Genomic DNA, 14,732 nt, shown 5'->3' on the forward strand with positions numbered 1-14,732 from the left:
ATTCTTCTTCTTAGGATTCTTTCATAAAAGAAATAATTAAACGCCACATCCATAAAGGGCACATAATATTGCCTGAAATGTAGTAAAAACTTTTCCATATGTGACATAATGATGTTCATGTGTCTGAGTTATAAAAGGAAAACTGCTTTTAGCTCATAAGGTTAAAACAGACCATCGAAGCTATGAGGTAATCCATTAAAAATTTATAGTGAACGTCGAGTGACTTAATGTCTTGTCATTGCTGATTATATAATAGAGATATTTCGAACGGCATCCACCACAACAGAGTGCTGCCCTCACAGCTCCAACTTTTATCTTAACATGCTCTGCATCCAGGGTGCTCAGTACAAATAAACCTAAATACTTGACTCTATTCACCGTTGCCTCCGTGTGGCATTCAATGGAAACATAAAAACAGGGGAAAGGGATGTTGTGTATAACAAAATGCCGGGAAGTCACTGGAGATAAGGATACAAAGGATATACTGTATCGCTCAGTTTTAATAAAATGGCATGAGCGCAAGGATGAGAGAGCAGATGGAGAGAGAAAAGCACAGGGCTGATTGAGAACCCCTAGTGGTTGGTGAATGACTGGAGAGAGGGATGATGAAAAGACAGCAAGGGTAGCAGTCTTGGTGTGACGCCAGTGTATTCCTAAAGTTCAGGGCTCAAGTCTTCCCACTCCTTCATCCTGCTCTCCATCAGCTCATTTGTTGCCCTGACAACGCTCTTACTCGTTGAACTGCACCCTCAGTGGAGTGGAACGTGGATAAAGGTGTGTGTGTTTGTGTGCATGCTCTTTTTTTTTTTAGCTGTTTTATGTGTTGAGAAATTTGTCCTGTATTCTTAAAGCCTATTGACATTTTGTTGAACTCAAAGGAATGGTCCTACATTCTTGGCTAGCTGTTTCCCTGTTTCCACAATTTTTGTTGCGCTAAGGTAACAGTTATTACCCCTTTATAATATAGCTACACGACTACTGATTATGGAAGTTTTCTACCTGCGAAAACACTATCATTCAGTCATGTGGGAAATAGCTAAGGCAGACTATATATAAAAGATGGAATTAGTCAGTTTACTGTTGGTGCTAGGACCATACTGTTTGTTTGATTGCTTGTTTTTTAAGCCTGTGATGATCATATTGGAACTGGCTGATTTTATGCAAAATTCTAAAAACTTCATTCAAGTGCAGCCGCTGCTTGCTTAAGCTTCGCAGCATCTCATTTATCTCCCTTTAGATTTTTTCTGAATTTGCAATTGAATTTATCAGGTATGTTTGAATTTGCAAGTTGTGATTAACATTTTTATTGTAACACAAAACAGAAGCATAAAAGCCGGGGTTTTATATTTATAGAAGGAGAAGACAGTGAGATATCAGCATATTTAATGTAGTGTCAGCAGGACTCTTCAGGATCCACTAAGCCTACTCGTTTCAGTTTAATATGATGTGTTCTGAGATGAAAAGGATCTTATAAACTCATTATGTAGTGACATATTGTCCTGTAGATTGAGTCTGTGTGGTGGTCTTATTGTGCAGTCCCTCTCTTTGTGGCACTGGCACAGTCTTAAGGTATGTGTGTGTGTGTGTAAGCATCCTGGTCTCTTTGTGCACCAGTCTGGCTGTTGGCAGTGCTGTTTGATTCTTGGCAGGTGGATCACAGCTTCTTGCAGCCCAGCTGAAGCGGTGGATACCATCCAGTGAGCGAGCGGTCGAGAGACCTAAAAAGACAGCGGATAAGAAAGAGAGAGGAAGACAGAGAGAGACAGACACCACAGAGGGAGGAAGCGGGAGTGTGAAGGAAAAATAGACAGACACAGAAGGCGATGAAGAGACAAAGAAACAGAAAAAAAAAGTTTTGCACATTCTCCGCATTGTTCTATAAGTAGTTGCAGTTTCAGTGTTTTACTGCTTTTGTACAGGAATTTCTAATTCACAAATTCACACCCTCCACCCCCACCTCCTCCTCATCTTTCACTCTCAGAATGTAAACCTCACAGTCTGGTGTTGAAAATCAATACGACAGCTTGTTTCTCTGTAACAAAACAACTCTCACAGTAATCGGGTCACATGTGCACAACTACGGATCTGTGCACTTGTGTCCTCTGACAAAGGCCTCAGGCAATTAAAGTAATGTTTGGGTGTCCGTGAGCGAAATTGTTGGGTCCCCCGGAAGGCGTATTGTTAGCCAGAAAGGTTGGGAAAAACCTTCTTAGTAGATGTCTCTTTGCTTTCACATGGTCTCTCCACACTTGGAAGATGTTCAGCTGTCATGTTTAGATGCTCACAGCCTGAAGATTGCCTGTGCATGTTTGTGTGTGTATGTTTGTGTGTGTGTGTGAGAGAGACCAGTCATTAGATCAAATATGAACCTGGTCTGAGTGACTGAGTGATGAGCTTTGAGTTTTTATTCTGGGCCAAGGCAGGTCTTGACCAGGCTTAGATTTCACACTCACACACAATTCAGGCAATTTCCCCTGAGAAGGGGAAGAAGAGATAAAATGAGACATGATGAAAGTGTTTAGATAGACTGAGGTGTGGCCTTGTGTTTGTTTGGGGAAGACTGGAATGTATTTACATAATTTCTCTGCATCTTTGTCTTTGACACATGTCACGTACAGATACACAGCCATGCATACAGTATAGTCTGTACATGCTGGCTGTGTCAGCAGCCAGGAAACTATACCTAATACATTATTGATGTGTCCAGTCAATGATTACAAGTGATAAGAGGTATTGACAGGTGTTGGGAGAAAAGAAAAAGTGTTGATCTGTAGGTTTATGTGGTTGTGTTTTCCCAGTGGGCTGCAAAATGGCTTTAAAGTAGGTCTATGTATTGACCTAGTAATGCTTTAGCTGACTAGACAACAATAAGACATATTTTGCTATAATGAGAAAAAAGCAGCAAGTACAAAAAACAAACAAAATTTAAAAAAAATTCACATGTTTGAGACAAAATCTAAATTGGACATAAAAAAGGATTAGTTACTTCGGATATTTACAAAGACAGAACATTTCAAGAAGTTGGATTTAATGATGTTTGCTACCTGCAATTTAATGCTAACTGCTAATACCAAAAATGCATATCATTTTTTGTGCTTGAAATAAACAGATTCTGGCTGTGTTTAGAAAATAGTGCAACTTGTTCGTTTTAAGTTGCCTGTAAAACGAACCAACACTATGAGCACTGTTTGGATATTGTGCTTATATGCTATATAAATCTGGCCCCTAAGATGTTAACTGGTAAGTTTTAGCATTTAGCTGTTTGCTAGGCTAGGCTAATTCCATACACTAGAATAATAAAAGTGTCTTAAACCTGCTGCCTTTTTCAAGGTCACCAGGTTATGGAAGTTTGCTTCAACCTTTAAAACTATTATTCAAGGGTCATTATCTCACAATTTCAAACTACATATCTCAAAAGTTTGACTTAATAATGCTAACTTTTAAGAAAAAAACTCAAAATTTGGATAATGACATGAACTTTAACTTATCTGTGGCAGAATCAAGTTTTAGACTAGGGAGCTTTTACAGGACAGTTTGGCTGTCAAATTCCACAAATTTCAGGTATATATTCCACAAAATATTATCAACGTTTTTTATTCAGACAGTTCCTTTGGTCGAAAGCAGTTGAGAAAGAAAATTAATACAAAGTGACCTGTATTTTATCCAGACAAAGTAACTTATTTATAGACAGACACGGTGATTCAGAATTTCAGCTGAGTTAATTTAAAGTTTTAATCTTCCAATCATCTGCACTGTGTTGTGGAGATGAATGGTCTTTTTTGTAATTTGGGTGAATTGACCCTTTATAACTGTCAAAGGTACTCAGTTATACTCTCTGTGAAATACATAAAACGGTACTAAAAGAAGTGAATCACAGAGAATATCACATAATTCATAATTGCTTGTATTTGAAACAGGCAATTTTGCTAAATTCCTTGTTGATAGGAAGCTTTTATCTTCGCGCAGAGATATGAGAGTGTGGGGGAAAATAACGTGTGTGTGTGTGTGTGCGTGGATGTGTGCCTCTTTGTTGGATTCTGAAATCATATATTATTATACTATTATGTCCCATTTCTCTGTGCCACTCCAAAGCCCATGAACTGAGCAAAGCAGTCTAAATGGTCTTTAGTTCCTCTAAATACACCATGGGCTGGAGGCTCCGTCTGACCTTTCGCTGCGCAGCACCTCTCCACCACTGTTTCTGTCTCATCCCTCTCATTTAATCTATCTCTCTCTCACCCCGGCTCCACTGTGCAGCGCCTCTCTCTGCTTCATTATACCATGCGCGCTACTTTCTTTGTGGCTGTTTTCTCACTCGCATACCGCTTTGTGCAAGTGCAAGCAGACACACGCAGATATGTGTGCTATGACACGAGCACAGTGCACATATATATACACGCATTATTACAGCATGACACGCCTCCCTGCTGTCACACAGTGTGCTGAGCTGAGGGGAATGGCTGGGTTTCAGTTAGAGCTGATGAGCAGCATGAGCACAAGAAGAAGAGAAGGGAAGGAAAAGAGGAGGCTGGACCAATTTTACAGTCCCTTTGTTATACCTACTAGCAGTATGGATACACAGAGGCCTTGTAAACAGACACGTTCAGCCCTTTTCAATTGAGCGATTAGCCTCATTTGCATTCAAGAGAGAAAACTTTACAGTAGTTTTTCCAGGTCACTGCCCCTACCTTATAAAAATTGGAGTGAATATGAAAGTGCGCTGCTTAAGAGGGATGCTTCTTGTTTAAATTGTGTCACATCAGCGACTCACACAGCTGATCTTGGATCTGTGGATTGAAAGCATACATTCAAACCTTTTCACAAAGGAAGGATAACCTGTGAAGCACACACAATATGAGAGAAAGAGAAGAAAGAGCAAAGCAGAAGTCTCTGCAGATGGATACTGATTAAATATTGATGGTCAGCAGTGTTGAAGGCTTGATTAGGACCTGAGTGAGCCAAGAATGAACAGTGCCGCTCATCTATAAATGCACTAACAAGTACCACGACCATATATCTGTGGTATTAGCAATTTGGCGATACATTGGTATCAGCCAGTATCAGCATTTATAACAGCTGATAAATGAAAATTAAAAACATAAAGAAGAGACACCCTTCAACCATGTTATGAGCATTGATGTTGCATACTTTGCCTGCAAGAGGGCATGCTGCAACTTCTCTGCAAGTCTGGAAGAGTTTGGCACCGCATAAAAGAGCAATCCATGAAATGTTGTGCCATATTTTCTTAACAGGAACTCCTAAACAACTGCACATTACAAATGTCGGGGAAATCTGCAGGAACGTGTCTAGAAGAAACAAAGATATGATAAAAATGTATCAGACTTTGAAATAATTAAATATCAGTATGAGCCTTAAAAGTCCTATATCGCTCAGGCTCTACTAACAAGTGATAAACACACACAGGTGCAGAACCGTGCTGTGCAATCTAAACAGGTTTTCATTGTGCCTCCCATAGGTCAGCCTGCCACAGCGTCTTCTCACTTTTCACTCTCACCTTCCTGCATCCCCCCTCTACTTCCTCTTGTTATGCAGAGACCACACACTGGAAACAGCACGTTGAATTCAGAGTAAACCAGACATGCACACGTCTTCAATCAACAACAAATGTACTTAAAATAATGCATCAAAAGGCAAACAGATTATTATTGTACTATTCCTGCACTTAACAGCACAATAATCTCCTTCTAGCCACCGACTGAACTGAAGTGAGCCTTAAAAAATATATATAACATGTAACCAGCATTTTCGTCTGACTACTCACTATATTGTCTGAAGCCAATTTCAACTGTAAATACAGTCTTTCTTACGGCTTCATTGAATGACTTTGTGTCCCCTTGAACTGGAACAGCTGCAGCGCAACCACAGTAATCTTGGAGTTAAAATTATAGGTTCACCAGTGCTTCTGATTCCATTGCTGGTGTACTCCAACACAACAAAAGATGCCCTTGTGGAACACATTTTGAAAGTGTCTTTGTGGAAAACTTACAATGCGACATAATGTTATGTTATACATTCAAGAGAGAAACATGCCGCACCATGTCTGGAAAACATCAGTCGTTCTTTAAGGAGGCAGGGATCAACAAATGCCACAAAAATGTCCTGTATGTGTCTGTTAACATTTTCTCTTTTTTTTTTTTTTTATCTTCCTTGTGTTGTCACAGTTACTTTGCTGGACTCAATGTCAGCTTTGGCCGACCTGGGCTGGGAGGCTTATCCTAATGAGGGGGTGAGTACCTGCAGTGTGCAACACACACACACATAGATATATATGATCTGGCACAAAATAAGATGTTATGTTGGCTTGCATTATTTCAGGGGAAGAGGTAAGGACTCAAAGCTATCAGGAGGACTGGAGTGTGTGTTTTAGAGAGCACTGGGTTCATAAGCAGTCCTTGCTAAATCGGGAGTTTTCAGTGGGAATTTACAAATTATTTCTGCTACGCTGAAATTGCTGTGGTGCTGGAGCCTGCATTTATTACAGGCTGCAATTTTTGGGATGGAGTGAAGGGACACGATGGGGGGAGTAAATATTCCTACATAAGAGGAGATGGCATATGCATCCTAGTGTTTCTGCATTGTGTACATGTGCTTGCAGGGTGGGTGTGTTGCATAACTAGACTTTCTTGGTCATGGGGGACCACGGGAGTTTGGAGTGCAGCTATCATGAATCAGAGCAGTGAGAAGAGGAAGAGCATATAGAGGAAGAATGAAGAAGTGCATTCAATAGAGCGGATTCTGTATGTCACTGTAGTGCAGGGGCTGTTGAATGGCACTGAATTAATTCTATTTCCTCTTGAGTCACACTTCTCTCTCGCTCGTCTTCCCTCTCCACTATTCAGCATCAGTGTGTTAAATTGCAGGATGCCACACGCGGTTTCATGGTTGTGTGAAGTGGAGAGGCAGCTGATGTGTGCAGAGCCAGGCAAAGTTGTTTTCTCAGGCAATCAAGGGTATCGAGTTCGCTTAATTGAAATGCTCTTATTGTGCGGTCATATTGTAGATGTTTGTGAATGTTTTTATTTTTTCTGCGGTCCCTGCAGAAAGAGCAGAATGTGTTCCATCTGTGGCTAAACTAAGCAGGTCAATCTAATTTAAGTTACTTTTATTGAATATGTAGTTCAGGTTGGGGTGAACACGTGTTGTTAGTTTACCCTCAAAGAAATGTGTTGGCTGGAAAGTGAAGCGTACCCCATCCTGAATATCTTTTTTTCATGGACTGTCAGATGGGGAGACGCTGGTCTCCACACAATACCTCTGTGAAATAAATACTATAAATATAGCCTCCTTTTATCCACCCGAGACTTTGCAAAAATAAAAGTGTTTAGAGTCTTTACTTTTTATCTGCTTCTTTAATCAGATCACGGAAATTAGTTTGTAAAATCTTTTGCTTTCATTGCCCATCTCATGCTGTCGTTTGATACACAGAGCCGACGTTATCTCCCACCTGGATCGCTCTTTTTCATCTGGTAATTTAAGAAAATATACAAGTTTCTACAGTGAGCTATGATGTTGCCACAAAAATAAAAATCGATTCTTTATTGACGTTTGAGGGTAATCAGGTACAGAGCAAATAAAAGGGAGTGCAACTGAAGGACTCCTCAAAAATTAAAAAACTTGAGACTTGCAAAGCGTAACCACTATAAATCACCCGAAATTCAACAGTTTAGTTGTGGCAAACTTTTATAATTGATAAAAGTAATTTTATTTGAAGCCTCTGCCTCACATTACTTTTCATCCCACTTTGTACTTATCCACTTAAGCACTAAGCAAATGAGCTTGAAGCATAACTCATATCAGCTCTTTATGATTTTGTTTTTTGTTACTTCTTTTAATCGGTTTTCTGTTTTTTCTTAATTTGTTTGGTTGAGAAAAACTTTTAAGGCAGGCCATGGGCAAAATTACTACTTTAAACCTTTTAGTCCAAAGTTTTACAGTTGCTGAATCTTTACTTTTCTATTTCATTGTGATGGTCCTTGGAGTAAAAAATGCATTTACCTTGCCACCTATCCTCAGGGAAACCAATACGCCAGCACTGTTTAAGTCTTCACAGTAGCTCCTGGCACAGTTTGGCCTTCTACTGGAAGTTTATTCTTTTTTTTTTTTTTTCTTTTTTTTTTGGCCTGTCCCGTTTGGCTCTTTTGCCATCAGAATTGTTGTCTAAAGGCAAAGAAAGATGCCCAACGGATTTACTTTACCAAACTGACCATCCCAGCCTTGCCGTAATGGTCCATTTGATTCACCTTTTATTGTTTATTTTATTTTCACTTACTGAATACGGGACAGACTTGACTGGGGGAAAGAAGGGGAGAAAGAAAGAGGGAAAGAGAAACAGCTGAGAAGAGGGACGGGGGAGAAGGGCAAAAGACAAAAACCAACAGAACGGGCAGAGAAAAAAAAATGCATATATCAGTCACCTGGATCACCTGCTGAGAAAGAAAAAAGAAAGCAAGCAGAAGAGAACAAGAGTAATAGAATAAACAACATCACAATGATATATGGGAATATGACAGTAAATACTAAATGTTAAACATTATTGTGCAGCACATAAGATCAACAGAACACAGTGTGCTTTGAGGTAGGAGCCAAAAAGGGTGTAGTTTGTGGGTGTGATCACCCGTGTGTACACCTGTGAGCATGGACGCGCTTGTTTTTTGTTTTTTTAAAAGGTTCCTTCATGTAATAATCTGCTAGAGGGTGTGGGGGGGGGGGCCACAGCCCCGTCCTCCAGGGCGTGAAGCAGGTGTGGAGGAGATCAAAACTCCAGACATCCAGAGGCCCCCAGAACACAAGAGACCAAGGAAGACCAACAGAGGGGCAGCTGCGCCACTGTCCCGGAAAGAGCTGAGGAGAGTCCCAGATGAGGGCTCACTCAGCAGCCACGGAGCAGAAGCCAGGGGGAGTTGCAGTGACGCGCCCGTGAGCTCCGCCGGCAGCCAGCTGCGCCTGAGTGACCGAGCCCCAGGCCGAGAGGCCGGGGGCACCCCACCTCCGAAGTGGCCCGAGCGAGCCCCAGGCTCCAGGCCCCGATAAGCGGCCGCCAAGGAGTGAGCCGGTGTGTACCTGGACGCCCATCCCCGGACACAAAGAACCACCAACGCACCGATGTCTGAGGGGGTCCGCCACTGGCAGGGGAAGTGGTGGTAGGGGGAGATAGGCCTCCAAACCTTGGAGGGCCTGAGATGTCCCCAGAGAGGTGGCGCCTGACACCCAACCTGACATATAGAAGTTTATTCTTACAAGATCCAATAAAGCTAAAAATTTCTTGCCACAAGAGCTTACTGCTTGCAATTTCTGCACAATTCAAGTCATGGACTGTATCTCTATTTGTAAAACTGCAAACTATCTATTTAATTTTCAGCTGGTGGCATTCAACATAAAAAAAAAACAGTATAGAGACCAACAAGGGCTGCCAATCGTGCTGGCAAAAGTGCTGTTTGTTTATGATGATTCTGCATATGTCTAAAAATGAATGTCGTAAAGATTTACTAACTTGTGTAGAAGAGAAGTAATAGAGCGATAAGAGACTCAGAGAGGAGAGAAAATGTGTTAGGGTGGTGAGAATGCCTTGTGTTTTATATCAGGGGGATTATCTAGTTGACCTTTAAGCTTTAAACCTGAGGATTATTCTCAGTGAGAGGCAATTCCCACCAATATCAGGCCAATGTCTACCTGAATTAGTCCAAAATCACACTTGACCCTCACGGGTCACGCTTAATCCGAGCCGTGCAGGGCCGGATGTGGCTGAGACTGAGTGGAGCGACCCATTTATGTCACCACAAAGCAGTGAGGGACACAAAACAGATATGTCTTAATGATGTTTGAAAATGGGAGGCCCAACTGCCTCTCGGCTTCCCCAGAGGCTCCCCAGCCCTCACTGGTCCCCTGACATAAATTCTCAACTTTTTATCCCCTACCCTGTCATTTGTCTTTCTTTTTTTTTTCTCCCCCTCGCTAAGCCAGAGCTTGTTCCAGAGTTTGGCGGCCAATTATGTCCTCATAGGTGTACCCATCAGATGATTGCAGAAGGAGGGATGTTATGTTAAGCCGGTGAATGCTTGAATCTAAACGCTGAGCCGACGTCTCTGCTTCACTTCAAAGCAATCAAGCTGGCTCTGCGCTGATTGGCCGAGGTGATTAAGAGTTCAGGGAGGAGGGTTTCAATTTGAGCCAACAAAGCCCTGGCAATAGTTATAAGTTGTGTGTGCATGTGTGTTTGTGCACTTGCGTCTTAAACAAGAAAGCTGAAGCCCTTGAGCCTATCCCAACGTTTCCTCAGTTGTATTTTTAGGAGACTTTCTCTCAGTTGTGTGACGTATCTGTATCATTAGCAAATTAGCAAAGCCCGGTTGTTCTCAACTTCCTAAGCACACCTGCGTCTCACACCCGGCAGAAGTGACAACGAGCAGACTTTGCGAGCAGGGAAATAAGTTGCTCAACAGGAAGTGGCAGCAATCCAGCCACTCCAATCTCTGCCTACAAAGAAATAAACAAAGACATTATAAAGCCCTTTTTATCCCTCAATGACTATTCCCATAAATGCTTTAATCACCCCTCCCCGGGGACTCAGCTTTGTGTATTTGTGTGGGTGGGTATGTGTGACCGTCCTGTGATGTCCGACTGGTCTCCGCTCTGCACAGATGGATCTATTTAGCTGCCAGTCGTGCCTGTTATTTACCAACATTCATTCCTCTTTCTCTCTCTTTTTCTCACTGTGTTTCTTCATTTTTTTCCCTCCCTCGGTCTTACGTTTTTGTTCTTTCAGTTGAATCGAGTGCAGCTGATCACAGCGAGTCTCAGCCGCTGCATTTGTAAAATCGTCGAGCTGTAATACGTCCTTTATGCTGTGTATAATCTCCAACTCTTAACTGCCTGTCAGGGACATTTGTGTCAGCTGACTGTAGCATCTTAAATAATCCTCTGCTTCTTCTTTTTCTTCTTATTCTCTTGTTTTCTTCTTCTTCTTCGAGTTTCTCTGTCTGTTGAAGTACTGTTAAGGTCAGGATCAAGAGAGAGCTGGTTTTGTTCAAGCTCCAATTCATACACAGTAGAAGAGGCTGTGGAGATTAAAAGCATCTGAGCGCACAGGAGAGCTGGCGAGTGAGCGCAAATGTGTGTGAGAATGTGTGTTTTTATGTGGCTCTGTTTTAGTGCTCAGGACTTCGAGGTGAAATGCGTCAGGCTTTTGCCGGGTTGTTGGGCTGTCACATCAGATTAACCTCAAGAATTCAACCTCAGCTTGGACTTCGCTTGTCTGAAAGTTTCTCTCTGCATTTTTGCTGCTTACTCGGCTCTTTCCTTGCCCGTCTCTTCTTTATTTCTCTGGACTTTTGGGACATGTCAGAGATAATTGGTGTTTACCTTGGTGGGTCGTGGTCTGGGTCCACTGTTGTTTGATTTTGCACAGGTTAGCGTATTTGTGTATACTGTAGTACGGTGGGTAACGAGAACATGTAAGTAACTCTGTGCTCGTCACTCTGGAGCTTAAAGGCTTCAGCCTTAAGATGATGACAGGAGCTCAGAACAAAGATGGTGGTCTCTTCAGTCCTAGCCACAAACTAGAGCCTATCCTGTGTGTGTGTGTGTGTGTGTGTGTGTGTGTGTGTGTGTGTGTGTGTGTGTGTGTGTGTGTGTGTGTGTGTGTGTGTGTGTCAAAGAAAATTGAGTTAGCGTCCTCTTGAATGGATCAGATATCTTCCTTTTCTTTAAGGAATAAAAATGTTCTTTTTCTTTGTGTGTCTGTCTGAGAGTGGTATACGCATGTGGGTGCTTGTCTATGTGTGAGTAGATAGAAATGTTTTCCTGCTCATGCGAGAAGTGTTCTCAATTACAGCCGTAGTCAGAAGTGGAAACAGATGGTAGTGGATGATGGGAGACAAAGTAGCTCTGTCCTACCTACTCCTTCTTTCTCTCCTTCTCTGTCTTTCTCTCTCTCTCTCTCTGCACGTCTCACACACACGTCTACCTCTTAAGCGTTAAATCGCCCGTTCACTTCAGGAAAAACATACCCACTTTGCGAACACGTGCAGCATAGACAAAGACAGTCCTTCAGTGATCTTGACACACATCATCACTCATAGTCACCCATACATGAAAACAGAACTTGCAGAGCAGTGTTGCTTTGCACTAAACCACAGTTCATTGAACTTAGACCCAGTTTCCCTGTAACCAGTATTTAAAACTGAGATCCTCTTTGTCCATGCGCTAACGATGAAAGGGAGTGGTGCTGTTGTCAGCCTGGGCCCAGTGCCGCTGAGCGTCACCCTGACTCAGTTTCACGTTCCCTTGCTCTTTGATTTGAAATTTATGTTTTAGTTAAAGAGATTTCCCCTTTAACACAAATACTTCTCAGCAGCCCTCATCACTTCTCTTTTCCTTCCTCCATCCCCTCATCACTCATCCACTTACTCCCCCTTTCACTCTCTCTTCCTTTTTTCTTCCCTCCCTCTTCTTTGCAGCTTCATGCAATCTTTCTCCTTTTACCCTAATTCTTTCTTTGCCCCCAAGCTAAATAATGGAATTATTTTAATATGCAATGTCCCAAATATGCTTGAAAAAGCTAAACTAGCAAATGAAAACATCATTATAAATCATCTCTATTTACCTCCTGTTTCTTATTCTCAGTGGGAGGAGATCAGTGTCATGGATGAGAGGAATACCCCGATGAGGACCTACCAGGTGTGTAACGTCATGGAAGCCAACCAAAACAACTGGCTGAGAACGCGCCACATCAGCCGGGAAGAAGCGCAGCGCGTCCACATTGAGATCAAATTCACCCTAAGAGACTGTAACAGTCTACCCGGGGTCCCTGGTACCTGCAAAGAGGTTTGCATCACACAAGCATAATGCACAAGCAAGCTTCATAAACACATGATCAGCATGTGGGCTTTTCGGTTAGATAACAAATGCCGATGCAGCTGGTGTGTGTGTTTGTGTTTAAGGCCTCCTGTTGCATTTATTCCGCTCGTTTGCCCACTCATCCTGAGCAAAACATTGAGTGTTGATAGGCTCCGTGGCTTCTGCTGTGTAGCTGTCTGCTCTTTGAAATATTTTTGGTGTGACGTAAGAAGAAAAAAGAATACATTTCCTTAGTGGGTTTTTTTTTTTTTTTAGATCAATAGCACACGGGTAAGTTATATTTCAAGTTGAGTGGTTTTTTGTTTGCAGTTGTTTGCACTCCCGCAGAATATTCTCTGACTATCCACTGTGCTCGGCAGCTTTTGCAGCATCTTCTTTAACTCCTCAAATGTGTGACTTAGTAGATACATCTTAATTAGACCACTAAGTAGATCATTTACAAATTAGACACATTAAATGCAGTTTATTTATTGCTGTGCTGTGAATTGTATGAATGGAAGCACATTTAAGGCATATTTAAGACCATCGCCTCACCATTCTGTGTGTTTCCTGTTCTTATATGAAGGTTGTTAACATGTGTATTATCAACAGGTCTGTCAAAAGGAGGTGTGTGTAATCTAGTTACTGTAATGTAGTTAAAAAATACAAAATAACTTATTTTTCATCCGTTTCCAGTCAGAATACTAAACACAAACAGGGAAACACAGAAAAATAACACGAAGCAATAGCTGGAGAATAAATCAAAGTTTATTCTACAGGCTTTTTTCGTTCTTTTTATTAATCTTTTTCCCGCCCTCCATTCTCTTATAACACTGCTCTGTTCTGTATACATTTCAATTCGTCTGTCCCTTATATGCCTTTCAGTCTTACTACATCTCCAGAATAAATAATGGGCTTAATGTGACAGTTTAGAGCTGCGCTCTCATGAAGCTGCAGACAGCGTTGCTGACTTTCAATCCAGACAGATGCACTGAGATACGGAGACAAGCTGCTGAAGAGCTGCAGAACAGTGGATGGCTTGTTAAAATTTCACATTGGATGGACCCGCTCATACTTTTTATCTGTCTCGGTTAACTGTGCGTCGTTCTGATGGATGCTGTTTGTTTTTGCAGACATTCAACATGTACTACTATGAGTCCAACAATGCAAACCTGTGGTTTATCAAGGAAAGTCAGTACATCAAAATTGACACTATTGCTGCAGATGAGAGCTTTACACAGGTATGGATACTCGCACAGAGAGAGCATAAGAACACTTTCAATTGCTTTCAGTTTGCTAAAGATTGCATTATCCCATTCACCAAACTCACATGTAAAATATATCTTTTGTTCACAGGTGGACGTTGGCGACCGTGTCATGAAGCTAAACACGGAAGTGCGGACCATCAACAACTTGAGTAAAAAGGGTTTCTACTTGGCCTTCCAGGACCTGGGCGCCTGCATTGCTCTGGTCTCCGTGAGGGTCTTCTACAAGAAATGTCCACTCACTGTGCTAAATTTGGCCCAGTTTCCTGACACAATAACGGGTGGAGAAACGGCACTGGTTGAGGTGCACGGTGTGTGTGTGAACGCCTCTGAGGAGTTTGAGCCTCCCAAGATGTACTGCAGTGCAGACGGCGGATGGCTGGTTCCCATCGGGAGGTGTGTGTGCAAACCAGGCTTCGAAGAGAACAAGGACATGTGCCAACGTGAGTGGGGCTGGGGTCCTCAGGCATGTAGGGGACAGAATGTAAGCGTGCAAGTGTTTGTGCATTTGTGTGGGAGAGACAGACAGAGACAGGACAAATGAGGAAAAAGTGAGGTGCTGACATGTTTTGGTGATTAATTCAATTCAGTTCAATTCAAGTAATTTTTATT

General features: G+C 42.0%; 1 protein-coding gene across 4 annotated transcripts in view; it reads left to right on the forward strand.

Moving 5' to 3' along the window:
* LOC146648295 (ephrin type-A receptor 3-like) overlaps positions 1 to 14,732 on the forward strand; it is a 78,013-nt gene that overhangs the window by 7,839 nt on the left and 55,442 nt on the right. For 3 of the 4 annotated variants that reach the window (XM_085389194.1, XM_085389196.1, XM_085389197.1), the window contains exons 2-5: positions 6,183 to 6,247; positions 12,643 to 12,843; positions 13,989 to 14,096; positions 14,212 to 14,563. In XM_085389194.1, the coding sequence (XP_085245320.1) occupies positions 6,183 to 6,247; positions 12,643 to 12,843; positions 13,989 to 14,096; positions 14,212 to 14,563 (726 nt within the window). The remainder of the gene's footprint in view (positions 1 to 6,182; positions 6,248 to 12,642; positions 12,844 to 13,988; positions 14,097 to 14,211; positions 14,564 to 14,732) is intronic. The other variant, XM_085389198.1, reaches the window with a different exon arrangement.

Source organism: Rhamphochromis longiceps, linkage group LG18, assembly GCF_057381845.1.
Source record: "Rhamphochromis longiceps isolate RC_006_pf linkage group LG18, R_longiceps_female_GT1.1, whole genome shotgun sequence".
NCBI classification, from domain to species: domain Eukaryota; kingdom Metazoa; phylum Chordata; class Actinopteri; order Cichliformes; family Cichlidae; genus Rhamphochromis; species Rhamphochromis longiceps.